Source organism: Hemibagrus wyckioides, linkage group LG23 (genome assembly GCF_019097595.1).
Source record: "Hemibagrus wyckioides isolate EC202008001 linkage group LG23, SWU_Hwy_1.0, whole genome shotgun sequence".
NCBI classification, from domain to species: domain Eukaryota; kingdom Metazoa; phylum Chordata; class Actinopteri; order Siluriformes; family Bagridae; genus Hemibagrus; species Hemibagrus wyckioides.
In genome coordinates this window covers 11,522,817-11,550,485 of record NC_080732.1, presented here as the reverse complement: position 1 = coordinate 11,550,485, position 27,669 = coordinate 11,522,817, and the positions used below count along the sequence as shown (strand labels likewise).

General features: G+C 37.7%; 1 protein-coding gene across 5 annotated transcripts in view; it reads left to right on the top strand.

The window, feature by feature from the left end:
* The window catches only part of LOC131344108 (intermembrane lipid transfer protein VPS13B-like), a 91,237-nt gene that overhangs the window by 20,413 nt on the left and 43,155 nt on the right, over positions 1-27,669 (top strand). For all 5 annotated transcript variants that reach the window (XM_058376089.1, XM_058376091.1, XM_058376087.1 and 2 more), the window contains 11 exons: positions 1,669-1,756; positions 3,794-3,979; positions 4,108-4,274; positions 4,351-4,545; positions 7,428-7,552; positions 7,965-8,149; positions 12,906-13,031; positions 13,286-13,465; positions 24,604-24,716; positions 25,633-25,771; positions 27,077-27,201. In XM_058376089.1, coding sequence (XP_058232072.1) covers positions 1,669-1,756; positions 3,794-3,979; positions 4,108-4,274; positions 4,351-4,545; positions 7,428-7,552; positions 7,965-8,149; positions 12,906-13,031; positions 13,286-13,465; positions 24,604-24,716; positions 25,633-25,771; positions 27,077-27,201 — 1,629 coding nt within the window. The remainder of the gene's footprint in view (positions 1-1,668; positions 1,757-3,793; positions 3,980-4,107; positions 4,275-4,350; positions 4,546-7,427; positions 7,553-7,964; positions 8,150-12,905; positions 13,032-13,285; positions 13,466-24,603; positions 24,717-25,632; positions 25,772-27,076; positions 27,202-27,669) is intronic.

Genomic DNA, 27,669 nt, shown 5'->3' with positions numbered 1-27,669 from the left:
TTTTAAAATGACCTCTGTTATGAATTAGATGGCCTAATCGACTCTATGCTATCTATTCTAATTAAATGTTTGACATGAGTTGTGTGGAACTGTAACCTTTAGCCTCTACTGAACAATCTCTCTGATTCACTACTTACTTATCATAAGGTCCTGAAAATGGCACTAAAACAATGACTGGATGTAAAGCACTGAAAAAGAAGTAGAACAAGAGCTCACATTATAAAATCTTGTTTGCTGATAGGTCTTTTTTTTTATTACATCTGTTTTGTCTGTAGTGATTTGCTAGCTGTAATAATCTGTCATATAAAATCATCATGAAGTGTGTTTATTTTGTGTTTATTATTTTGTTCTATTTTGGTGTAAAATGATACACAAATACTTTGCTATGGTATTTACATGCTATTTAAATACTTGCTACAGGTTGCACAGCCTCGACATCATAATAATTACAGATATGCCATCCTTTCATCCTTGCATTTTGCTTAAAAAAAATCAGCGTCAGAGTACACGAAAATAGCAGTGTTAATATTAACTAATAATAACTGACCACTCTGAACTGCTGCTCATTTCTTTTAGGATGTAGACACCAGAAAAGTTCAAATGTACACTATATTATAACTTGCGCTACATAACATGTTATGCAAATGATAATAGGATGAAAGAAATAAGCTTTTTTAACTTTATGGACTTTTTCTTTGTTCCTGGATCTTCTTTACTATCATCTACATCTTAACTAAAACAGACTACCGGCAGCTCAAAATAGGGATCTAGTAGAGATGCAACGGGTAGCAGGTTTTGTTTCACTTGGTAAAAGTGTTTTCTGTACAGTTCTGAGTATAGTCCTTTGTGTTGTTTTTCTTTTGTTATGCTATCATGGTCAAGGATCGATAGCGGTTGGTCTTCAGGAACAACATGCTGGGTAACAGCTGTTCTTTTCACTCACCTTGTGTGGAAATCTGTAGACATTTTTGTCTCCTCTAGCTAGCGTTTTCTGCAGGCAGTGAACTCAATGTGCTTAGTTTTATGTTTACGATGTCTTATCAGGTTACTTGTATGTAGATGCTGGACTTCCTCCCGTTGCTTTTACTGTGCATATTGAAATAGATCCAGATTTTTATCATGTTGTTGTGTCGTTTGGTTATTAGCACAACAACATTCACTAGGATTATGTCACACAGTGCCAGGTGGTATCGGATGATTTTTTTTTTTTTTTTTTTTTTTTACGAGTAAAGGATGGATCTCTCTCACACTCATGATCCCTCCTGTGGAAGTATAGGTGCTGATTTTCATTCCAGCTGTTTTATACTCAGCAGTTCATGTGTGCATTGGAGGTCTACTTCAGATGCTGCCAAGAGAATAACGTCATCGGCATACAACACAGATGTTAGCTCTAGCGCCAATACTGAACATCATTCCATGTTTGGCTACATCTTGAAAAATGTTTGTTTTTTAGTGTTGTAACAAATGATTATTAGCTAATAAGTTAGCTAATAAGTCTTTAGAGAATGCCTTAGCTAATTAGGCTTGAGAGACTGAAGGTGATTCACTACTGATTGTGTTTCTACAACTGCTCTGCCTTCTCGAAGCATTTTTTGACCCTATCTCTATAACTTCCTATTATGTTTGTTGTATTTGTGTAATCTGTAATAAACACTGTTCTTATGGTAGGAGACCTACACTGAAGCTGCAGGGCTACAACGTTTTGGTGCCTTCTATCTAGATTACCTCTACACAATGGAGAATGAGAGTGGAACAGGTACTGCCCTACACACTCACCTAGTGTTAGTCCTTCTCTCTCTCTCTTGCTCACTCGCTCTTTCTCTCTGTCTCTCTCTCTCTCTCTCTCTCTCTCCCTCTCTGTCTCTCTCTCTCTCTCTCTCTCTCCTTGTCTTGTTTTCTTGTCAAGTTGTTAAATGAGAAACAATCTGTTATTCTACACAATCTATGCAGCCTCACAATAGCATCTTAGCAATTGAAAATATTTTGAATACGGTCATAAATAACTAGTATTACCTACTGTAAGTTTGCAGTAAACCAAATATAAGATTTCAACATCTTATCTCGACATATATACTTATATTTTAAGCTTGCCAGATAATTTTAAGCATCCATTTTTAGAAAAAAAAAAAAGTTAAATTTAAGCCTCTGAAAACAGGCCAAATAAAATTACATTTCATTTATAATACTATTAATAAGAAATAATGTTTGCACATATTCTAGAAATTTCCACTTTTTTTCTGTTTGCAAACCATGAGAAAGTGATCTACATTTAAAATTGAAAGCAAACATTGTGTCTGTGTTATGCTAATATCTAAAGTACAGACACTTGTCAGTCTCTGCCTGCTCCAAGTGTAGTTGGAATTAAACAGTTTCTTGTAGGAATGTGGTGTGGGGTGATGTTGGGCTTGTCCCACGCTCCACTCTGAGACTTTTGTCAGTTCTGCAAAAATGAAACCCAAAACGTGGCTGTGTTCTGTGCTGACTTCATTTCTCAGTTACGCCAATGCCAAGAGGCGAGAAGCAGACAAAAAGGCCCCTAATCCACTAAATCCTGGCTAAGTTTCCTTAGCTGGCCTCTCCAAGTCTCAAGGAATAGGCATATGTTTGATATTAGCACTAATCTGGGTTGGATCAGTGGGAAGAGGAAGTGCTGTTGCTCACTGCAGTTTTATTCCCCAGTTGTAATTTGAACCCTTTAACTCCACACTCCTAAAACCCAACTCATGTCTCATACTCTCAACTACTTGCTTCATTATAGATAGAGCAACAGGTGGAATTTGAACTATAACGACAGCTTGGAATACAGGGCAGCTGTAAAAAAGAAAAAAAAAGGACACTAGGGAATTAAATACCAAATGGGCCAGAGGAGGAGTGCTATATTGGTCTGACCCTTTGCTGTATTGTAAATCTTATTATTACTATATGATATCCCCCCTATGAATGATGATGGAAAAAAATTAATCAATACATGATCATGTTCTTTACTCTGGGGTGAAACTGTGATCAAAATGTACTTTAATGTGGGAAAGGATGTCTTTAGGAGATTTAAATATCATTCAGCTATGATTAAAAAGACAGTGGATAGGTTTATTTAGAATACTGAAAAAAAAATCTATATGACAACTTTCAATGAAAGGATCTCCATAGATGAAAGGATCTAGATCCATCTACAAGTGTCTCCCATTTTATTAGACAAGGTAGAGAGTCAGTGCTGCAATTCTCTCTTGTTTCTCTATACCTGTATTTGTAAGCTTAAAGTTCACTTGATGCATGTGTATGTTTTTCTTGTTTTCCTGAAGGGCATAGTTCTGTAAGTCTCTGTAATATTAGCTGAACTGGATGCCATTAGGGAAATGTTTTGTTAACTAGCTGTCATATTTCAGCTAACCATGTCCTCAAAATGTGTTCAGACCCCTTTATATATAGACAGAGTTACATGCCAAATAATTTTATTTTTTCACAAGCAAACTTTAATCAAGTTCAGAACAGGACCTGGAGTGAGCTACGACTTAAATGGATCTGAACTGGGATTTGTAATTTGTAGGCTTTTATGGTGCTTAAAAATAGGTTCATTTTCCCAAGGTATGCACACTTCTTGGACTCCCTGTAGATGCTTAGGTCATAGGATATCTTTAAGAATAGCTACTGGTTTAATATTAGAAAAAATCCCAAAAGCTAACTACTAATGCTATTTATACTTCAGATTATGAATGTCATTTTTTCTATTGATTAAGGTGTTCTGTGACTTGCATTTAACATTTAAGCCCAATACCTTCTGTACTTGTGTAAACAGGGCAACAGGATTTCTCTTCGATGGGTAAGGTGGACTCTAGTCAGTCGGTGCAGGAAATGTCGATAAAACGATTGGTCATTGGCCCCCTGGATCTACTGCTTCATAGCAGTGCTGTCCATCGCATCTTGAAAATGATCGCCTGTGCCATGGACCATGAGTATGAGCCCTACTACACACTGAAGCCAGGTGACTGATACACAGCAGTTGCAAGAAATTTTGATAATTTTGTCATAATAGAATCCAGTTGTGTTGTCTCTATTTTTCTCAGCCCTTCAGTCTCTCTTTTTGTATACCCCTGTCTCCTGTGTGAATAGATGTGATGGAGGAGAACAAGGAGGTTCCTTCAGTGAATGAGAAAGACTTGGAAGAATTTATCCCAACACGGCTGACATGTGTCACAATACTAAAGGCCTCCATTACTGTTACCATGGCAGAATTCAACCTGTTGCATATACTGCTTCCTGCTATATTGGGCCAGAAGGTAACACACACACACACACACACACACACACACACTTTCACATACATACTAACTGTTTTCTTTTTTTCTGTGACAGGGTTTGGCTGCACAGTCAAATACTACACAGTTCCATCCAGTGAGGCCACTGCCTGCACTCCGTATGCAGGTAGAGAGGGTAAATCTGGAGCATTCAGTACCAATGTATGGCACAGAGCTCATCCGCACTGTCAGCAGCCTCAACCTGCCCTCGGACAACCTCCTGCACCACTGCTACACACACTGCTGTCTGAAGGTAATTACTCCTTGGGTAGTATCCATGGGCCTTATTTAACAAGCTCAATATGAATGGATCTATTCATAAATAGTTCGCAAGCATCTGCACAAGAAATTTCAATAAAGAATGTGGAAAAAATAAAGCCAGCACAAGTACATAAATTAATGTCATTCAATTATGACAAAAATAAATGTGAAAATATTGCTGAACAGGTACTATCTATACGTAGCCATTACACTCAGAAATGCCTCAGCTAATGGAAGATTTACTGACATGATTATTCCTCCTACTGTACATGATATTACTAAATGTTTTTATTGGTATAAAAGTACTCTAAAGTATTTTCCACTATTGCCTTTCAGCATTTATCCTCATTGTTCATTTCATGCTCTAACTGTGCACTTGACCTTGCACTTTTATGCAGTTGTGCACTTGACCTTTTATACAGTTGTGCACTTGACCTTGGAGTTTTGTGGCCATTACTAAATACAAATTATCTATGTCTGGGAATGCAATTTTTGTTTTGATTAGTAACTTTAATTTACTAAAAGCTTGATAAATGGAGCCCATTGTGTGTTTTCCTGTGAGTTATATGTTAATAATGCTGTTTTTAGCCCTGGGATGGGAAGTTAACAACTTACTGTGAATGCAAATAATATCCTTCAAACCAAATTTGATGATTAAAAACTAGTCTCTGCAAAATGTGCCCAATGTTTGAAGCAGGATTGTACCATGTAGGCAACTACTCAGACACCTGATGTTTATCTCCTGAGAACAGCAGATCAGCAGATACTCTTCTTATTTCCATGCTCAATTTGGAAACTGGTATAAATGAATGATAAGACCATGAGCCTACTCTCAATACTCTTAGCTATTTTGAATGCCTGAAATCTTTCCCTTGCAACCAGCTGCTTGATTGTTTCTGCTATTCCATCACATGGACTTTTGCCATGACCTGTTCCCAAGAACTGCAATGTTGCTAGAAGTCCACTGTCCTGTTCATGATAACATAGATACGTTCATAACATGGTAACAGATTTAAGTTATTGTATTTGTTATATTGGCTTGCAGTTCTATCACTACAGTAAAATATCTGTATCCGGTGCTTGAACCTTACATTGTAGTCTTCACCAAAAAGACATGCTGAAAAGACTTGGAATATTATTCTTCAGTTAATCATTTCATTGACAGTTTTTACAACAGTCATGTAGCATGCATCCTATGTTACCTACTTGACATACCGTCTTCTCCAGAAAAACATAATAGTCATAATGAAATAACTGCTGCATGTAATTGTGCATTTTGATGGTACTGGCACACTCAGACAGAAGGCATGCTAGGGGCAGGGACTGAAATATCACTCAAAATTTGGAAAAGCCTTATCGTCCTTTTTATTGATTTATTCAATGTGCAATTCTTTTGCCTGTTTTTATCAGTCCTCATAGTTTATTTTTGGTCAGTACACCTCCATGAGCATTCATCCATTTGATATAAAGAAATTAATCTTTCTTCCATAGCAGCATCTAACTGTCTGCCTTTGTCATCACCTGGATCGGCCTTTTGTCCTCCTTCTTGTGCTGTCTTGGCTAGATATGCAGTCACACCAAATTATTGAACATTTTTCTATGGTCTTGAACAGCTGGTATTAATATTTGGATTTTTTTCCATTTGGTCAGCATATTTGCATTTTTCCCAAAATGAACCCATTTTGTTATTAGTTGCCAAGTTCACTTTGTCTGTGTACATATAAGCTATGCAGTAAGATGGTGCTGAAGAATAACTACAATAACAATATTATAAATCAGTAATTTGACTATCTGTACACTGTGTATGTACACACACACAATGTCAATGTCAGGGGAAAGCAATCAGGAGTCTAAATAGTTGCCCACATTTTTGCAAAAACTCTTTTTTTTAATCAGCAAAATCTCTAGGGCATTTGGTTTGAGAGATATTGATTTTACATTTGACAAATTGAAGATGATACCTTCATGTCATGCCTCCTTAGAGCCGCTTAAAATATGAAGAAAAAAGTGCAAAATCAATACATTGGCAACATTTAGTTGTCTACAGGACAAAATATGACTTGAAACATAGTTGTGGCAACTGTTTCACACAGTATTGGTAACAGCTATCAAATTTCAAACAAAAAAGAAAAGTCCATTCGCAATTTCATTTCTAATTTTTACGATTTATGACCCTGTTATATCAAAATAGCAATAGCTTTAACCCCATTTACTTCTTCATGTATGGAGCCTGTCAACATTCTGATGGAATGATAATTCCCTTTGTGTTTTCATTTCTTTTGTCTTGCACAAAAACCTGCCAGTCATTGTTGGAGGTTGGAGTATACATTGCGGCTTGTATGTATTAAGAAGTAATATCAGTCACAGTTGATGGCCAATAAGCAAAATGTGTTGAACCGGTGGTTGTGCCAATGCTTTTGCATATAGATAATTCACTCTAACTGGCCACAGGGAGCACTTTTCATATCCATAGAAGATAACATTGGCCAAATGATGACCCAGTAATCAAATACAGTTACTCATCCATTATAAAAGACTGCAGACTTCCACTTCCGGCTCTATTTATTATTGTTCAATGAACAGAATAAAAACTGTATGCTTTGGATTGTGAACTCTCATATATTGCCATTTATTTGGTGGCAGTTGGTGGGGGTAGTAGGAGGGAGGAAGTGTGATGGTAGGTTTGGAAGAAAGGTAGGGCTGGGTGTTACAATTACAAGTACAATTGTAACTCATGGCAACAGAAAATGTTGCCCACAGTAATTAATATTTAATGTTAATTCAGTTATACTTAAACCATTCATTCTTTCCTTCCTTTTTTTTCCTTCCTCTCTTCACCTCTCTCTCTCTCTCTCTCTCTCTCTCTCTCTCTAGGTATTTGAGTTGCAGGTTGGATTGACCCTGCTGGATAATGAGGGAACACCTCCACCACTCTTACCCATAATTCCCTGCTTTAGTACTGCCCTCTATGGGAAGATACTTCAGTTTCCCAATTGCTGGTAAGGAAGACAAATTCAGTGGGTCTATATACAACAAACTCATAAATACACTTGAGCACAAAGATGAAAGAAGATAAAATAAATATTTTTTTACACACTAGATGCAATAGATGAAAATAATAATATTTTTTTTCTTATAGACTTTAAACATCCTCATATTCTTTTTTTTTTTTTTCTTTTTTTGTTAGTTTTGTACTTTCTGCTCTATGAATTTTTAGGGTTTCACATCAGCTGTGTAGTTTACACACCCCTTGAGAAAAGAAAAAATCTTTTGTATTGGTGACATGGACTCTGTTGCATGTACATCTTTGGAAAGCTGGAAACCTTTAGTGAACATAATAGTGTAATCACTAAAATAAATAACATAATCACTACCAGTATTTTATTTTCTCCATCTCTTTTTTTTCTTTAGGCCAAAGAGGTCCACAGTGTCCATAACAGAGTACCTGTTTGAGTTACCGAAATTCACAGTGCAGGCCACTCATGCTCAGATGTTGCTGCTACACTGTTTGTGGCAGAGCTGGACACACAGCACAGAGAGTGGGGTCGGTCCCACTGTCAGCGACTCACTCATCAATGAGATCTACAGAACACTAGGTACCACCAAACACATGCCTCTGTTGATCACTAGGTACATCATGCTAAACCGCACACAACACCATAAGCTCCTCAGTTTTAGAACACCGTTAATAATCTGAAATGTGCACAGAAATGCGTGTACATTTTTCATTAAAAACAGTTTTGAAAACATATTTTGTCTTTGAACACTGACTGTTGGTCTTGTACTGAGTGGATGGATTCTGTAACAACAGATCGGGATCAGACCAGTTCAGATTCTCTGTCCTACTTTAAGTTTAATACCAGTAGAGTAATAGGCTTTACTGCTGTCAATAACTATGAAACAATTATCCATGGTTTAAGACAAGTATTCCGCATGTGACCACAAGCTCTCAGGGTGGGAAAATCAATAAAAAATGCATTTAGGTTCCTGGTCCAGCTTAGAAGCTTGCGACCATAAATCTTGACAGGGCATGGTGGCATTAATAACAACATAGCCTCAAACAAATGAAGTGGAGAGGCTGTCACAGTTGGCTGCTATAGGCTACTATCTAGTGAATTTTTAGTGGAACTCTGTAATGGGCAGTTGAGAGCTGACAATACAGTTATCTAGTCTACAGTCTAACTCCTTTTGAGTGGTTATAGATGTACCTTTGTTTAACTGTGTTCTACAGCCGACCACACAAATTCAGCACTGGAAAAGAGAAATATTTTTTCAATATATGTTACAATAGAAATGGTTCTGAGCAGCATAGACACACACACTGTCTGTAACTTCACTAAGATTAATTAATGATCTGAAATAAGTCAGTTTAAAAAGTTTGGAGTTTTACAGTTTTATGAATGGCTTATATATTGCGGAGCTCAACATAACCTGCCCCTATGGACAGTCTGCCTTGGAGCCAGCTAAATTAAACCAGAAAATCATGCAGTGTTACAGCCTTTAACAAGTGTCCATATTTCATTAGAAAGTGATCTGATTTTTTATGTTCAGCCACTGATGCATGATCTGTTGCACTTCATCCAATTGTAAGCTGCCTCCTTTAATTATCCAAAAAACATGGAAATCACTCAAGAGTGAGATCTGGTGAGTATGGCAGATATGGCAGACATACTGCAGGTCCTTGATGGTTGTAACAGTTTGATGCACAGTATGAGGCTTTATTTTAGATGTTTATGCTGTATAGCTACAAACTGGTGAGTGTTTGTGGTGTTGCTGCCCTGTTAGGCCTCACACTTGCACTCATTTGTGCTGCCTGTTTTGAAGAGTTTCCACTGGAGTGCTTTCAAGCCCCTGTGACACTGTCCATATGGCAGACCTCCCTAGAAGCAAGTCTTTTTGTGGATGTTAAACTCTTCCAGCTTTCTGTGCTGCTTTACATTGCCTCAGTTCTGGAGGTGTTTCATATAATTGCATAGTTGCTTTGTAGGTTTGACTTTCGCTCCCTTCCACTGGGCAGAATATGTCTGTATTTTCTGTAAACAACCTCAGTCTTACACTATTTTTTATTTTTTATCCAGAAAATTAATAGAGTGCCATCAAACTCGCAGGGTAATCAATCTTCAGTAGCGGGGAAGGTTTGTTACGTTCTTCTTGCTTTTCATTTACAATATACTCTGTTAATCATGGTAGTGTTAACCTAGCCTTGCTTTTTTATATGTGTCAAGCAGCTAGTACTTTCATTACGCCTATGAAAATAAAACATCTGATAGTTTTTACCTTTCTACAACAAAGGATCAGAGATTTTGCTGTAAAGTACAAGAAACATTTCAGAATTTCTCAGAGAATTAGGCTACTAGAACAGTTGGCAGTGCATCTATTGAGTTGCCTCTTTACCTTATCAAACCTCATCCCATACATAAATTTAGGCAACGTTAGTCAACTGTCCATTGGCACTGAGTGAAAAGTTGCAGAAATAGAGCAAGCACTTTGTGAAGACTACTGTGAAGGTTTTTTTTTTAATTGTTTCTTGCAACTATTAATCTAAAGGAATAAAATGATGGTACACCCCCCACTTTGATGTGTATTGTTATGAACATTAAGCTGTTTTTTGACATTCATACATTTTTGTTCCTTAGTAGCATACTTATTGGTGTCATCTCAAGATTCTCTCAAGATCATGGATCACTAATAATGTACAGTGTTTCTGTGATTTCTGTGGTTGCTTGGTGTGAGGTCTCTGTGTGAGGACACTATAGGATCTCACATATTACAGTGTTCTGTCAGCATGTCATCGTCCAGCTGTATGAAAGTTTCTCGTAAACAAACGACCAAGAGCTGTTTGCCTCCAAAAGCAGCAAGAACTTTTGAGAACTTTATAGCTTTTTCTCTCTCTCTTAATTTTTAATTGAAAGGCTCCTGTTGTTCAGCTGTAAAGCACTTTTCACCTACATCTGGAATGTAGCTTATACTTGAGCACACAAACACATTTTCTTACCACCTATAGGCATTTATGTGTTTTGCACCAATTTTTAGACAATGCGAAATGCATTGTTCCTGTGCTTTCATTCCCAGAAAGGCCAAGGGGTAGTAATGTTACTACAGATGTCTCATGCATGTGCACCAGCTCATACATGTCCTTGAAGTACTTGTTCTCATGGCTCGACATGGCGTGTGTGTGTGTGCGTATATGTGTGCGTGTGCGTATATGTGTGTGTGTATGAGAGAGAGAGTGCGCGCATGTGACTATGATGACTGAGCCAGCTGTTGAGCTCTACCCACCAATTGTTTGATGTTTGATGTGTTTTTTGATCCCCTCGATACCCAGCTGTATGTTTAGGCACAGCTCCACCTGCCCTGGTGTGCACACACACACACACACACACACACACACACACACACACTTCCTTAGTTGGTAAAACAACCTATCTCACAAAAGAAGTAACCAGAAGGGGAGAAATGCCTCTCCATCTTTTCCTCCACGTTTTGATTCTGAGAATGATCTTGGGTTTGTTGAGAGTGATAGTCGTGAAGTGAAGGTCAAATGGAGTTCTGTCTAGCAGGTCCTGCTGAGTTCCCCTCTCCCCCCTCTCTGCTCAGCGCATGTGTGAGGAAATTAAATGCGGAGGGTCTGTGGGTGGACTGGAACAGGTGATGTAAGTAGTTTCGGCTGAGCTGTGAACTCGCTGTAACTTACTACCCCTCATGGGGTTTGATGGCAATGGTGCCTGAGAGGGAAGATTTGATGTGTATCATTTAAGCATCATTTCTCTAGCTATTTGGAGTCAGCTTTCAACACAGAGCTAACATTGGCCCATCATATAAGCCCAGAATTTCATGCTTTTCTTTGTGTTTTCTCTGATTTTGACTTTGTGTCTTCCTTGAAACATTCTGATAAGTGGAACAAGCTGCAGACCAACTTATAGTTTAATTGTGTGAGAGGTGTATGAGTATTTGCTGAGGTTAATGCATTAATTGCTTTCATTTGGTCTACACTGAATCATTCTTAAATGCAGTGCCATGGTCTGTAGTGATCAGGACATGGTTGGAGAAGCATGTCTTCTGAACTTTTAGATAAGCCACTGTTGCAGCACCAGAATAATAGTGCTTTGAACCATGCACTTACAGTCCATTATGGTCTGTAAGTTTGCATGTGGTAGCATGTGCACACTGTATATCCAAAAGTAGGTACCTGACGACAACACCCATATGTGGGCCTTCTTCAAACTGATACCACAAAGTTGGAAGCACACAATTGGCTAGGTTGCTTTTGTATGCTGTAACATTAAGATTTTCTTTTCCTGGACCCAAACCAGGTCCCTAAAGACATAGGTTGCAGAGGTTGTTGAAGAAAAACACTGCACACCTTTAGGATGACTTACACCAGCTTAGCACTAGATGTTGCCCAAGATCAGTGCTTGACCTCACAAATGCTCCTATGACCAAATGGGCACAAATACCCACTGCCATGTTCCAAAATCTGGTGGAAAGCCTTCCCATAAGAGTGGGGGGTGTTATAGCAGGGAGGTTGAGCAGTGATTGTAAATAAAATGTCTATTAGCAGAATATACTGATTGCTGTATAGTTTTGAATTGCAATCATGAAAATTTAAGTCTGTTGTATAAAATCTAGTTGGTCAGTTGAGATAAATGTAAGTTACTCTGGATAAGGACGTCTGCCAAATGCTGTAAATACAAAATCAGTAGCATTTTTTCTTCTCACATTCACAATCAGAGATCAGAAAAACACCTCACTTACTATACTTAGAGCTATGGTATATATAAAATATAATTTGTAGTGTGGTGAGAAGCACATTGATGATCTAACATTACACTATACACATTACGATATACTGCACACTATAGTGAATTACCATAGAGTAAAACTAGCCTCCTTTCTACGCATATGGCTGAGTGGATTAATTAGCTTGCATGGATGACATAAGAATCATTCAGAATCTGAAACGTGTAGGTACGTGGAAACACTGACACAAGCAATCAAAATAAAGTAAATTATAAAGCTGACATATGACTATGCTAGCACAGCATGTAATCATTTCACAGTTAAAATAATCATTTAATATTGTCAAAACATAAGGCATTATTTAATGTGCTGTGTAAAGACTAAACACAAAAGTTCATAGAAGAGTGTTAAGCATTGCTGTTGGTGAGCTTTATTTTGTCATATTTTATGTTTATTCCCTTTAATATCATACCATGTACTAAAATAAAAACTCAACCCCAATCTCAGCCTAACTCTTTTTTATGGTCCTGAGTTGCATCTTTTGTCTTTCAGTACAGGAACTCAATGGTGCAGGGGTATATGTAAATATTGTGTGTGTTTGTGTTCATGTAGGTGTAAAATGTGCTCCGACTTTGGAGGTATCAGTACAGAGTGTGGAGCTGAAGGTGTGCCAGAAGTCAATGCTATGGTGTGCTTCAGGAATGTTGGGAGCGGTCACAGTGTGTTCCAGGACTCAGGGTGAGTACAGCAGAAAGCACTGTTATAATTTACTGCTAAACCAGGACCATCACTCTCAAGTGCTCTGCTACAAACTGTCTGTCGTTCTCTTGTTTATTGTATCACTCCCTGCTTTCCTTCTCTTGTGTCTGTTGTCACACTTTGTTGGTTCCTTTAGGAGTTTTTACTGATGGAGATCATTTTTCTTTCATGCATTTGTAAAGTGTATATGTCATAACTTATGTATTTGTTAAGTACAGTGTGTTGTGTTGCAGGTATAGGTGAGCGGCAGAAGGAGCAGCTGGTGGTAGTGCTGCAGGGCCCAGCTGACACACGAGAGCTATACAGTAGACAGTGGCTGAGTGAGAACCGTCGTCCACAGTCTCTTCTAGCACCAGACCTACTCACGTTCTCGCTACAGATCCCTCAGCCCACTGGAGACTGGCATAACTCTGGTGGGTACATACACACATTTATTCAACAACTCACTGTCTATCTCTTTTCAAATAAAAGATGGATGGGTATTCTGTAAATCCTCTCTCTCTCTCTCTCTCTCTCTCTCTCTCTCTCTCTCTCTCTCTCTGTCTCTTTTATACATGTGCTTGCTGACACACACACACACACACACAGTCAGTAACTTGGTCTCTTATACATGTACACACCCACACACATCAACAGTTCTGTCCAATCTCTCATTGAGAGGTATGTCAGCGTATTGCTTTAATGTTCCAGGCTGAAATCAGAGAGGCAGTATCTTAGGGAATGTGAGAGGGTACTGAAGACAGATTTATTATAGCTCACAGGAATTAGACACCCACATTATAGGCCCCTAGGTCATCAGACATGTTACTCTCTTTTTATTTCACATTCTCTGTGCTCCTTAAAGATGCACAGGGGATGGAATGGAGAACCCTGTAATGTGCAGCCTGAAGCACCTTATGCAGATTTTACAGTATGTGTTATGTATGTTGAGGATATGGTATGGCTTTATTGTATATGTGAATCCCAGGACAAAGCTACATGGGTACAGTGTTTTTGCTTAGTGATTGACCCTGTGTGCTATTTAAGCCCATTGTGGCCCAGAAAGACAGGAGCGTTGGTGGGATTTTGAAAGCTGAACAAGACAAAATCACACAATATTGTAAGGTTGATGGGGGCAGATGCTCCCTTAAGAGCTTTTATCTTTGCACTGCAGGTATTTTTGTAGACATTGAGCTATTTTCAATACTGCTTCAGGTCTTAAATGCTCCTGATGATATGGGGACATGGGGTGATGACAACTATACCCTTAGTTCTAATATTTTTTTACTTGATACATCACACGTTGTCCTTTAGTTTCCTTGTTATTCCTCTCCAAAAAACGTATGATTTCTTTAAATTGTTCTGCTTGACATCATCGTTGCTTTAAGATAGTTTTTCATGGAGCATTGTTTTTGTAGTTTGTCCCTATTAGCTGCTCTTTAGAGTGTTCTAACATTTTCTAGCGATTGCTTACACATTTCCTGTATTTTTTTTTTTTTTTTTTTAAAGAAATGTCTGGCAAAGTCTGACTTATCCTTAATACCAGGGGAAGGGTTCAAAATCTGAAAAGATCCAAAAACCCAGAGTTCATCTATCTGTTCTCTCTCTTTTCGTGCTGAAAGCACATGACTGATTATTACTTTTTGCACAGTTTTTTTCTGAGCGTAGAAAGCCAGTCTCCCCAACTCAAAAACCTTTGTGTCTGCTTCACCCCCTCCCTCTACTGATCCCTGGAGAAGCTGTCTTGGGTGGTTTTGTGAACCTCCCCACAGCTTGAGAAAAAAAATATCATGCATTAGTGACCGCTGCTAGGGCTATTAGCTCAGTCAGACTGTGGTACATGGAGTAACTGCCAGGCAGAGACAGGGTGACATACCTGAATGAATCAGTTAAATAGCAGATTATTTTGCAATTTACTTTTCCAATTACTTAAAAAAAAAAAAAGAGTGTAATTAGAAGCATGCTCTTTACAGAGCATGACTGGGTGTATCTGAAGTGAACACCTAACTTGGCGGTGGGTTGAAAGGATAAGAATATATTAAGAATCCTGGGATTCATAGCACAGTTTGTACTTTGGATACGCATACATACTATATACTATACTTTGACTATTTATGAACTTATCTACTGAACCTTTAGTTCAGGTTGAGAATTCAGATTTTTGGGTAGTGCAGATCTTTAGGGATTCCATACGCGACCATCTACAACAGCAAAAAAGTCATAATTGCAAGATGTTCCAAGCAGAAGTAAAGCACCAGGATGAGTCAGGTAGGTTACAGGGTGTGAGGAACAGTAGCAGTGTCACAATATGGCACCGACATTACATCACCAGCAAACCTGAATTATCACATGAGATATCAATGGCATTCAAATGAGAGACTAGAGTCGGTCTTGTGTCTTGGCCTAATTAAATAGGAGGAATTTATTCAGCATTTATTCTTATTAGTAATTATTCACTTTTTTCTTATTAAACTGGTGTTTGTCATCTGGTTTTGCTGAACCATGTAGGTTTGTTGCATCGGTATAACAGAGGATATTAGTACCATGTTTGTGAATAATAATATGAGGTAGCGTAAATAAAACGTATCATATCGTCTAAATTCCTCACTTCCTCACTTCCTCTCTGTATAAGATTGGCCATCCAGCATTTCTGACATCCTCTCTCCATAGCAGGAACCACATACTCTTTCAGGGATCCCCTGTGAGGGGGGGGGAACATCCGCTAAGCAGATTGTACAGGCCATTTCCATGGATTATGGCAGCAAGAAAACTTTCAGTACAGAGTATGAAAGCATTCCATAGAAGGGTCTGCATCTGTTGGAATGTGAATGAAGAAATAACAGATAAAGGAATAACAGATGACAGACCATGCTGTTATACAAAAATAATGCACTGTGTAGGTGTGATGCAGCATGATGTACTCAGAGTGAAGTGAATTATTTATAACTAACAAGAAAATAGGATGATCCGGAATGTGCTATCTGCTTGTACTATAGCCAACGATTAATCTGTATTAAAGAATGACATGTTGACAGTTTTAATGATTTTATTGTAAGAGTTGTTGATCCAAGAGACAAGTTAGTTCTCATGCTGAAATACATTAGTCATTCCTCTCTCTCTCTCTCTCTCTCTCCCTCTCTCTCTTGCTCTCTCTCACATAGACAGCCTGACATTTTACAGAAAAGACGAATTCTGTATTAGAACAAGCACATGTAAAATATGTGGTAAAGCAGGGAATGAGCGACATGCTCTGTGAGAATCACCTAATGAATTGCCTAATGTTAGGTTATGCAGATTCAGTTCAGTTCAATTGATCTCTAATTCGTAGTTCTAACTCTAAATTGTAGTTTGTTCATTTGAAAATATAGCATGTATGCCCTACCTACAATGTGCATGTCTGCTCCTGAGTAAACCAGCAAATGGCCTTCTTTATACTTGCATATAGGCTATGAACAGCCTTGAGAAAGAGTGTCACACTATTTGTATATTACCAAACTTTAATTATGTGCCATACAAGCACTACGTTCTCAACCAACCTCTAACAGAACGTGTAATTCTAAATTATATTTAATATAAACCTATTTCATTACAATGCTTCTATGTTATTTGTTAAAAAGGACCCTTTCCAAAGAAGCCAGATGTTTTTGGAATCCCTTGTTTTCTGATCTCATTTTTCCATATATTATCCAGCTCAGTTTTTTCTTTTCTGACTTTGTCTGTCCCTGCTGTTTCCTGAGCTCAACCTCAACATATTATACAAATGATTATGTTGAATTGCCATGAAATGACATATAAATAATTTCCAGATTTCATCAGTGTTTAACATGTTTTCTCATCTCTCACTTACAACTCTGCAGGACTCTTCAAAAAAGTGGGCTTCCTTTGAATTCCACCATGTCCATATGGTTTATATCTAATTGTTTACAAGTGAATTAAAAAGAAATTCCACTTTACTTAGAAAATGGAAATTGTGCCCTCCCCAAACTCCTGTTGACCCAACCAAGGAGCTGGAGGCTGGAACACAGTGGTATTTATCACAGAAGTATTCAAGCAGCACATTTTGAAAAGTTATTTTTTACAGACATCAGGCCATATGGTACTTTTATTACTTCATGTTTATCCTTGACAATACAGTATTTCGATCTCTACTGTTGCTTACATGGCAACACCAGATGAACCTAAACTGACCTTTGTGTGTGTGTGTGTGTGTGTGTCGGGGGGCAATTCAGCAATTTTCCTGATTTTATTTTTCATAAAACTAATCATAATAGAAAAATACATTAGTAATATAATTAAAAACATATTTATAATGTGGACTGGGAAAATAAATTTGCTCCAGGAGCAAAAATTCATGAGCTCTTCAAATCTGCACTTGAAAACTCCTTTATTTACTGTACTTTAAATAAAGTACCGTACATTAACACCAACACTCCAAATGCAAATGGCACACTTTAAATCATCTCAAGACCTTTTATCTGCTTACTTGTAAGTGAAATAATGAGGGAATAACACACACCCAGCCACTGATCAGCTGAACTGCCAACTGTCCAGTTACTTTTGATTGCTTACAAATAGGGGACCAGATTTAAAAATGTGCGGTAGTTTTCTAATTTTAACTGGACATTTTCTGTAAGTTTGAAAATAGAAAATGTTTTTACAGAATCAACAATGCTTATGTCTTTACATAAATGTAAAGATTTGGGATGAACTCAGCATTGCTCCCCTGACCTGCAGGTGTTCTCTAGACCTTGTTAAAAAAAGAAGGAAGGTGGGAGTTTTGAAGGGTGAGTTTATAATTACAGAAAAAAGTGAGGAAAGCAAATCAAGGGCAAGAGCAGCTGCAATACAGTGATTTATCTCCTTTCTTAAAGCTATTGTTTATTCAAAAGTGACAGGACCAAGCCTAAGCTAGGACATCATCAACAGAACACTTCAGTCATAATACAAACAATATTTTTACTGAAGATAATTATGTATTAAAAATGAATGATTTCATTATGGCCTGTAGAAAAGCGAGACTCATTAAACCTCTTTAGTCACTTGTTTAAAGAAATGGGAAGAAGAGTAAGTGGGAAGATCTTGAGTGAGTTCACAATCCTTGATGAAATGAAATGATGTAAGATTGAGGTTCATTAGGTATTACCATGTTATAACAGCTTCAAACTAGTGGTAGTCTATAGTACACATTTCTGCATGTGGTGTTTGTGCTTTTGAGACACCTTTTCATTAACAGCTCTTCAAGGCTATGATCCGTTCATCAGTGCTGTCTTTCACTGCCTTACTGAACTGAACATATACTCTGCAGCTAGCAAACAAGTCAGTAATGTTTGTCAGGTTTCCATCTCTTTTGGAAACACTGCTTGGCTCTTGGCTAGTCCAACATTTTTGGCAGTTGGATTTCTCACTTGAGTATTAGACTCACTTTGCTCCCTGCTCAGGAAAGTTTTGTTCACTTGTTCAGCTGTCAGATGGCATGCAGTCTCTACAGATACCTGTTTACTTAGGGAAATGAAACAAGCTTTAAGTGAACATTTTCTTGGCTTCAGCCTGGGTGGAGTGCTGTAGATGTAGCTCTTCTTTTTTTTAATGGCTACATAGGTGATTAATGCTCCTTCTTTCTATTCTTAGTTGCACATTTATGAAGATATGGCTAATATTTAGGAACTGTCACAGGGAGGTTTTCCTCTCCCTTTCATGAAAGTCTTCTTTTTTCTGCATTTTGTACTCACAATGTACTTAAAGTTTGGGACTTTTTTTTTATGTCTGGTCACACAGCCTTTTTTCCCTTCCCTTCTGTCCTCATGTGCCTCCACAGAGGCGAGGGCAAAATAACAGTGCGGAAATGGGTCACTGTGTCTTAAATCGAGCATGTCCGACAGTTCTTACCAGGAGCTGAGACAACAAGGTTAATGTTTGTTAGCTCAAATGAAGGCCTGTTAGTTGACTTAGTGAGAAGCTGCGAGGAGTGTTTTAAAGCCTTGTCACGCTCCTAGCAAGCTGAAGATCACTGTTGCCAGCCATCACTGGTAACTCACTTTGGAAATCAAGTGTGTCAAGAGGATCTATTGGGTCAGTAGTGTATCTTTTTTTTAAAGCATGATCTCTGCCATGGGGGAAGCTGATTCCATATTATCCAGATTATAGACTTCAAGAAGCTTCTACTGTCATTTCAACCATATATAGTTGACACAGTACATAGTGAAATGAAACAGCATTCCTCTAGGACCATGGTGCTACATAAAACCACACAGAACTAAAGATTAAAAAGTCATTTAACCTAGCCATGTTAAGGGCATAGTGTGCAAATAGTGCAAGCCAGAAGACCATACAATGTGCAGAGAGGGCAGACAGACAATACAATATGCTACATTACAGATACAAAATAGAACCGACCCGTAAAGAGTCTGTATGGACTATTAAGCAAAGAAAAGGATTCTTGTAAACAAACCTAAGCAGCTGTTAGTAGCAGCATTTAGTGTGATGTGCAAAAAAGCATTAAAATATCACAGACTGGATATTGTATTAAACTGCTGATAAAACTTTCCTGTTGGTATTCAGAACAACTCCTAGTGCATCACATTCATTTTCAGGTATAATTAATTCTTTATGTGTCTGTGGCTGTAAGTGCACTTAAGACATACCTATATGTAGTGCCTACAGACATATTAGCTGTTTAAAGCTCCCTTGTATTCACCACTTAAGATAGCAGGTGACTATTTTATGATCATGTTATCTTTTTGATTCAAAGGTTGTTGATTAAAACATGTTTTAAAGACTGCTAAGGTAATTACTATTAAACACGACAGTGAACATTCTTAATAGTATCTTGCATTATATTTTCTTCAATATTCACATATATTTAATTACTTTATCACTTTTTGTCCAAATAACCTGTAACAATAGAACATTAGAGTAGGCTTTTTACAGATAGCACTTTGTAGCACTTTATAGATACCAGTACCTTAACCAAGGGGCATGCCAAGGCCAGTTCATTGTGAATGGTTAATGGTTAGTGATAAGGATAACAATTAAATAGTCAAGACTAGAATACAGTCCCCTCTAGGTATTATGAGATGTTATGGCATCTTTGGTATTGGAACACCCAGTTTTTGATGAGCAAAAGTACTGGAACAGTCTAAATAACTGCATAAAGTCAGCAAATGACAGCACCAAACTGTTGCATTACTTTTTGGTGCTTTTCCAGGCTAGTACTTCAGCTTCTTTCAGTTTGCTGCTTGTTTGGACAGTTTTCTCCATTCAGTTTCCTCTGGGCAACTTGGTTCATTTCTGGTGATTAACATGGCCATATTATTATTTATATTTATTATTATTATTATTATTATTATTACTATTGTTATTTTTCCCAAGAAGATAGCCCTCTTCTCTTCATGTGTATCGTTTCTGATTACAAATACAGTCTTCACTGGCAAATCCAATGGCACTCTAATCAGTCTAACAGGATTCATCTGGGTAACAAGATGCAACTCTGAGTCACATGTTCCATTATTTTTGATCACATAAAAATGGGTGGCCTCATATTCATCCAAATGACTTCAGAGTATACCAAAGAAATTGGCCTTTTTATTCCAATAATTTTGGAGGGTATTGTAAGTTTGACAGATGATAAAACTGCATGTCTATGATTGATAAAGTGCAGGAGCTTGTACTCCTCAGGATAATTAGAGTAGAATCTGGTTTTCCACAGGTGGTTACAGGCTTCAGACCAAATTATTTACTGGAGCAACACATTCATATCTTTTTTTTTATGTTAGGTGTTCTGAATGTCATGTTTTCAGAATGTCATGTTTGTGCATGTTTCCCTTACATTGGGGAAACTCACTCTTGTTAATTCTCATTATAGTTTGGAGTTACTGATTCATGGTAACAGATAACTGCAGTTAAGATGAACTCGGCACCCAAAAGGTAGTTTTCTGTGCTAGTAGCCAAACAAATTGGTGTCTCCATGGTTGACCGAAGATGTAAAAACAAAATGAAGTGTGGGATGAATGGGAGCCTGCCTGTTGCCAGTCAGGGCTAGACATTCTCATAATCTTTCATTCTCTCCCTCTTACAGTACAGTGTGGGGAGGCACAGCTAATGAACTGAGAAAAAAAGCCTTTAGTGGGAATGATTTTTAGTGAGTAGTGTTCGGTCGTAAAATAATGACTGTGTTTGGGAGGGCTTCGGAGCACATTTAGGGAACTCTCTCATCTCCAGCATCCACCTACCCTACTATACTGTCCTGTGCACTTCTGCACTGCCGTGTCTGGCCACAGTGTTACAAGTGTACTCTGATTGAGAAAAATAGAAAGATTGCAGGAGTAGACATAGGGGGTAAAACTGAGGAGAGAGGGGATGTAAACGTTACAAATAGATAAACAACTGAATGAGGGAATTGATTGACAGCAAAAAGGATTTGTAGTGCCTTACAGAGGAGGGGGCTTGCTGACACAAGCTGACTTCCACCAAACATACACACACATACAATGTGTCTGAAAATCCTAGCATTTTAGCATTTATACTTTAACAAACTGTAACTGCTGTGAGCCCAGTACACAAACATAACTCCTATCAATATATATATACCCCTCTGAACTAGTAAGATCTTATGAGCCCATGTATACTTCCACAGAAGTGAGTTTGCATGCATATGTGTATATGTATAAAACTTTATCTGTTGTTTAAAGACTTCAGGATTCATGAGGAGATTTATCTATTGTTTTGTTGAGTAACAGGACAAAGAGGATCTAAAGGTTGAATTATATCACCAGTCTTTGGGTTATCATAAATCAAGTTCTGCCTCTTTACTTTAGGAACTGTTATCAGTAGAACAAACATACCACAGGCTCCAAATGCTGGAAACAAACACTCCGAAAACTCATAACAGTAAATAGTATGCTGACTTAAAAAACCACAATTCAAATCTTTCACCAAACTTTTTTTTGGGGTCTAAACAGAGCCACTAGTTACAATATCAGAAGCGCTATAACTGAGTCCTGTGCTTTATGTGTGCAGCTGCTTAATGACCTGTGTTTGGGGTGAAAGTGTTTGGCGGGTACATGTGTGGTTTGTACTGCAGTGCTTATGAGCAATTACTAAGTCTGTTTTAAGTGTGCACAATTGGAATGCATAGCATGCTGAAGTCTTGAGATTTAGCTCTGCCTGGGTTAAAGGAATGCCTTCAGTTCAAATCGCAGCCTCACCAAGTCTTAACCCCTAGCACCCTGAGCTTCAGGAGCACTGTACTATGGCTGACTTCCTAAAACAATGATCATCTGATGATTATTAAAAACATTTTTTTTGCCTTTTAGTGTTCTTAAGAATGCTGGTTCTTTTGCATGCACTCAGCCGGAGTTGCACCCTCACTGACGTAAAAAAAAAAAGAAAAAAGCTGCCTAACAAAATTAATGTTCTGTAACCTGTTTTAATACTAGATACAGATAAGAAGTGACTTGACTTAATAAATGTTGTGAGAATTAGAAAATGTATCTTTTATGACCACTGCTTTATTATTTGGTTGATAAAAGAATTCTTACAATTTGCCTTATGGAGAATTTTCTCACATTGGTGAAATACATGTGATATGCAGGCAAGCGAAACCTTTAATGCATTGTTCTTGTATTCTTTCATCTTTTCAACAAAAAAGATGTTTGAAATCAGCAAGGAATTAATCTGTAAAAAAAATAAAATAAATGTGTGTGTCTCAGAGTGAATATGATCCATTGACATGTAATTCAGGGTGGAAGTTTTTGTTTAAAAGGACTGCATTATTTAGTGCATTTAATACTTTTTCCATTTAAGAACGCAGAATGTTATGATGCCGACCAATTCAGCCAGGCTGAGAATGCCAAAGAAATGTTGTCCTCGTCCTATTCCGGGATAACTGTAGCATGCTTTAAAAGTGGTGTCTTTGCGACCATGTATTTTAGAATATTACTGCCCCCCTGTGGCAATTTTTAGGTCTGTGTACTGTGTGATTTGGACTAAATTACTGAATCACAATAAAAGGATTTTTTTTCTCTTGACATATGACTATACACTCTAAGCAATAGTAAACCTAGCAATAGGTTTATCCTGTTATTATAATTCGACTTCTGTACGTTTTTGCAGGTTGTTATGATTTTCATCACTTGTTAACAAAATAATGCACATATAGTAGTGTACAAAAGTCTTAGGCATCCTAAAAAAAATTCTCTAAACACAAATTTTGTTATAGATTCATGTGACCTTTTGCACAACACTGTGTGTATGCACCATTTTTCCCGAAGTTCCTCTGCTGATTGCACGGTGGCCTGATTATACCCTTCATACTGTCACACTTTAAGTCCACCTGACACTACATTTGTGACCTTGAACTGAAATTCCAGATAGGCTCGATAGGTTTAATGTGCTACATCTGCTGTAACTCTCCACTTAGCTAGCAATAATTTAGACATTTTTAAGCGCATTGGCTACTTGCATGACATGACCCAAAAAATGTCTGATATTTTGTGTCTGAGGTCAGTGTAATTCAATATAAGAAATCAAACACAAGCAGCATGCTTGATAGTATCTCTTTAACACCTTCTTTGTCTGAATTCTTGTACTTTGCCCTGTCCTGTACTTCTTGCTGATCCTTCCCAGTGCAGGCTAGGTGTGTTCCATATAGTTGTGAGCGAGATATCAATAATATCCATGACCCACCATAGTCTCTTATCCGCATCCTTGGACATTAATGCACAAACCCTCTTTGTTGTATTCATATGCGTTACATTAACACACACAACTCAGACAGCCATTCTGCAACTGCACCTTTTTACTTTTTCTACCTCAATCTGTGAGCATTTGCACTAATGTACAGTTCATGTTTCATCTACACTGCATGGAGCATTGTCAATTTAGTGTTTGCACTGGTTCACTTTTATACACTATTATATTACACTATTATACAGTTTATACATGTTTCTTTTTGTTTACATTTCTTAAATTTTCTTTGATATTATGTTTATTCTTACACTGTTCATTTCTTTATATTCATGCTCCCTTGCTTTACATTACTATGCACCATGCATCTTTGTACATTTAAAATCCACAGTACTTGGCAATAAAGCCGATTTTGAGAGTGAGCACAGACCAGACCTGGTTGTGTGTTGTGTATGATATATGACATGTAGTGGTTACATTTTTGCTAATTATCCTAGTAATTCATTATTTATGACCCTACTAATTTGTTAAAAATAGTGCTGTATCTGCTGCTTTAAACAAGCCTTTGTCCATGTAGCTAGCATTTAATGTTATTGAAGTGGTATTCCATACTGCAGTAAATCTCTCTTTCTTAGTGTTGAACTATCAATTTTGTACCTTTTGATTATTTTTTTGATTATATGTCATATAAAGGAAAGCAGCAGAACACACATATCATAACACATCAAACCTTGAGGTGAATTGGCCACAACAGCGGGAGACTTCATCAGGTTTCACTGCCTTCAGCCAAGAACAGGAACCTGATGTTACAGTGGTCACAGAGTGAAACTGAATTGGAGGAAAATGTTGTTTGGACTATATTAAATTATGGTTTCTTTTTATGTTGCAGGCGCTGTACTACTTGTTGGTGTGCAGGGCATTGCTGTTAATGTTGATCCTATATTATCCACTTGGCTGCTGTACCATTCTCAGAGACCCACAACAAGCAGGCAGACACAACAGGTAGGATCTCTTACACTGTGTGTGTGTGTATATATATATATATATACAATCAGGTCTGTCAGTATTCAGACACTGCATTATTGTTTTGACTGTCTAACAAAAAAAACCTTAAAAAAACCTTCATGCCATGATGCTGCCCCAACTGTGCTTCAGCATAAGGGACTGATAATAGCCAGTGCATGAACATTACTTGGTTTTGTCAGACATATGGCTTAAGTTTAGCTCCAAAAACAAAATTAGTCTTATCAGAAAAGAGAATCCTTTAACTCATGCTCTCGCAGTTCTTTTAGGGCCTGCTGTGTGTGTTTTTAACTCAGAATGTCCAGACAGAAGCTATTCCTATCATAAAGACCTGGTTAATGGACTATTGTACTGGTTCTGCCATCTCTGTGAAAGACTTCTGACCCTCCATTAGAGTGGTCATTGGGTTCTTGGATAGATCCCTTACCCAGGGCCTCTCTAGCTTGTTTGCAGAGTTTGGAAAGATGGCCAAGAAGGGTCCTGGTGGTTTGAAGCTTTCCAGTTTGTTAGTATGGGACAAAGCTGTGTTTATGTCTTTAGCCAGGGGTTTGAATAGTTGTCCAAAATTGATTTTGTATTTCTAATAAATGTCTGATTTTTTAAAAAACATGTTTGCACATGACAAGTTTTTGTGTGTAGATTAATTTAATGAATTTAAAATTAAAACAAATTTAATTTGTGCACAAAAGAATGCAATTGTGTCCCATGATCTGGATATTAAACTGATGACAGTATTATAGAACCCTCCTGATATTTTCACAACATTGATGAAGTCTGTTATTGTGTGTGATTCCAGTCTACAATGTTTTTTTTTTTTTCTGGAATGGCTTTTATGCTTATATGCACAAATGTTTTGTGCCTCTGTTTCTGGTTCTTCCTGCTCACTCTGATGCAGACTGTTGGTAGTGGCTCCATGTTGATGATGAAGATGAGGGAAGATGAAGCATCGGTGGCCAGTACCCCACTGGCCAAACAGCTTTCCAATCAGGCATCAGACTACATCAGCAGCCCGATGAAGACAAAGACCATAACAGGTAACTTACAATACTGCTTGTACCCCGAGTTAAAGGGCAGCAGATTTAATTTGCCTATACTGACTATTTCACTCAAAGCCAAACGTTATCCTTTCAGAATGGAATTTTCATAAGCAATCCACCCTACAGATTAAAACCCAAATCATTCAACATGTCAAGTTTATTCATTTTAGTAAATTTTGACTAAAAGGACATAGAATATTAGTCAGTGGCATTTTAGTTGATGAGAAAATGCAAAAAATGAATCCAGATATTTACACCTTTTTATATATTAACTAACAAAAACATGAAATCTGCCTTTGTTTTGAAAACTTGATCTGGAATAATATTACAATGAGTACACTATTGTAATCCCATATTGTGAATTCTTTATGATTTAGTTATTAATATTCTTCTTCAATTTACAGGTTTTCATTAACTGTTAAAATCCCCTCCTTCGTGCACCGGTGCTGAACGCTCAGTGCACTACAACTGGCAGTGCTTTGCTCTTTTCTTCTGTTTATGTTCTGCTTTGTTCCCTATTTACTGCCACGTGTGTTTTGCTTTGATCCCTGTTTTCTCTCCACCCTGTCTTGTTATCAGTTGTTTCCCAATTGTATCTTGATTATTCTCATGTGTTATTTTTCCCTTTGATTTAGTTCTGCTCTTTAAACCCCCATGTGTCATGTCTTTTATGCAAAATATATTGTTTCCTCATGAATGCTCTGTACCAAGCTTTATGTCTCATTTCCTGTTGCCTGTTTCATTTTCAGCTCTAGCATTTTTCACCTCTGTTTCCATTTCCTGACTTCTGTGTTCTCGCCCCTGTCTCTGTTTGCTGTGCACCTGACCTCAGACTGATTATTAGATTTTCAACAAGTGTTTTTTGGATTGTTTGCCAGTGTGTTCATTAAAACCTACTCCACTTGCGCTTACATCCGCCTCCGTGTTTCCAGCAATCTCAACACCTACGTGTTTCCAGCAATCTCAGCACCTCCGATCTGTCTTCAGCTTCATCTCAGTCAGCTTAAGCATGTTAATGCTCAACATTACTGACTATGACTGGATGATTTGAAACAATAGAACAGTTCTTTGTAGATTTTTCTACTTCACGGTGATGCTACATTGTTAATGTCTTGTGTCATTTTTCCCCAGCAGTGTTTTAATTTAAATCTGTACTAGTGGTTACACATCATGTAGAGCTTTATAAAAGTACAAATCTAAGCACTAAAATACAGTCATCTGGTGCAGATGTGCTTTGAGTTGTTTAGGGTAGAGCAAATTACTGAACATGTGTGTTGTGTGTCTGTCCTTGCATATCTTTAGAATCTCGTCCCCTTTCTATCCCACTGAAGATTACAAAGTCAGCAACTGAGTGTGCAGCTTCAGATGAGTGGATAAAGAATCTAATCACACAGACTTGGGATGCTGTCAAACGTCTTACGCTGCAGGTACACAACTACCTAGCTCTGTCACTCCGTAATTCACCTTTTATCCAACAGCACATGCCATTATTCAACACCTTCATTCCCATCATTCATATTATCTTACAAAGCCTAAAATAAAAATTCACACTACTCAAAAGAACCAGCAGTTTTCTGCACATTTCTTAACACAACATCTAATACAATGTTTTCCTTATTTTTTCTAGAGTGCAAATTCTAATGCTTGCCTCTTTTACTATGTTTTGTTCTTTGTGGCCAGTAGAAACCTCTTACAGCATCACCCTTAATACTACACACAAGCCATCTAAACCATTCTTCTCATATAAAGAAAAGCCTGGCGAGGCCTTTTTGTACACTTTAGCTGTATTCTTTAGGATTAACTCTCTTTAGGATTTAGTCTACAGCAGTGGCCAGCTATGGCCAACTGAGGCTGCAACTGACCCTGATTCACTCTTTTTCTTTTGTGAAACACTT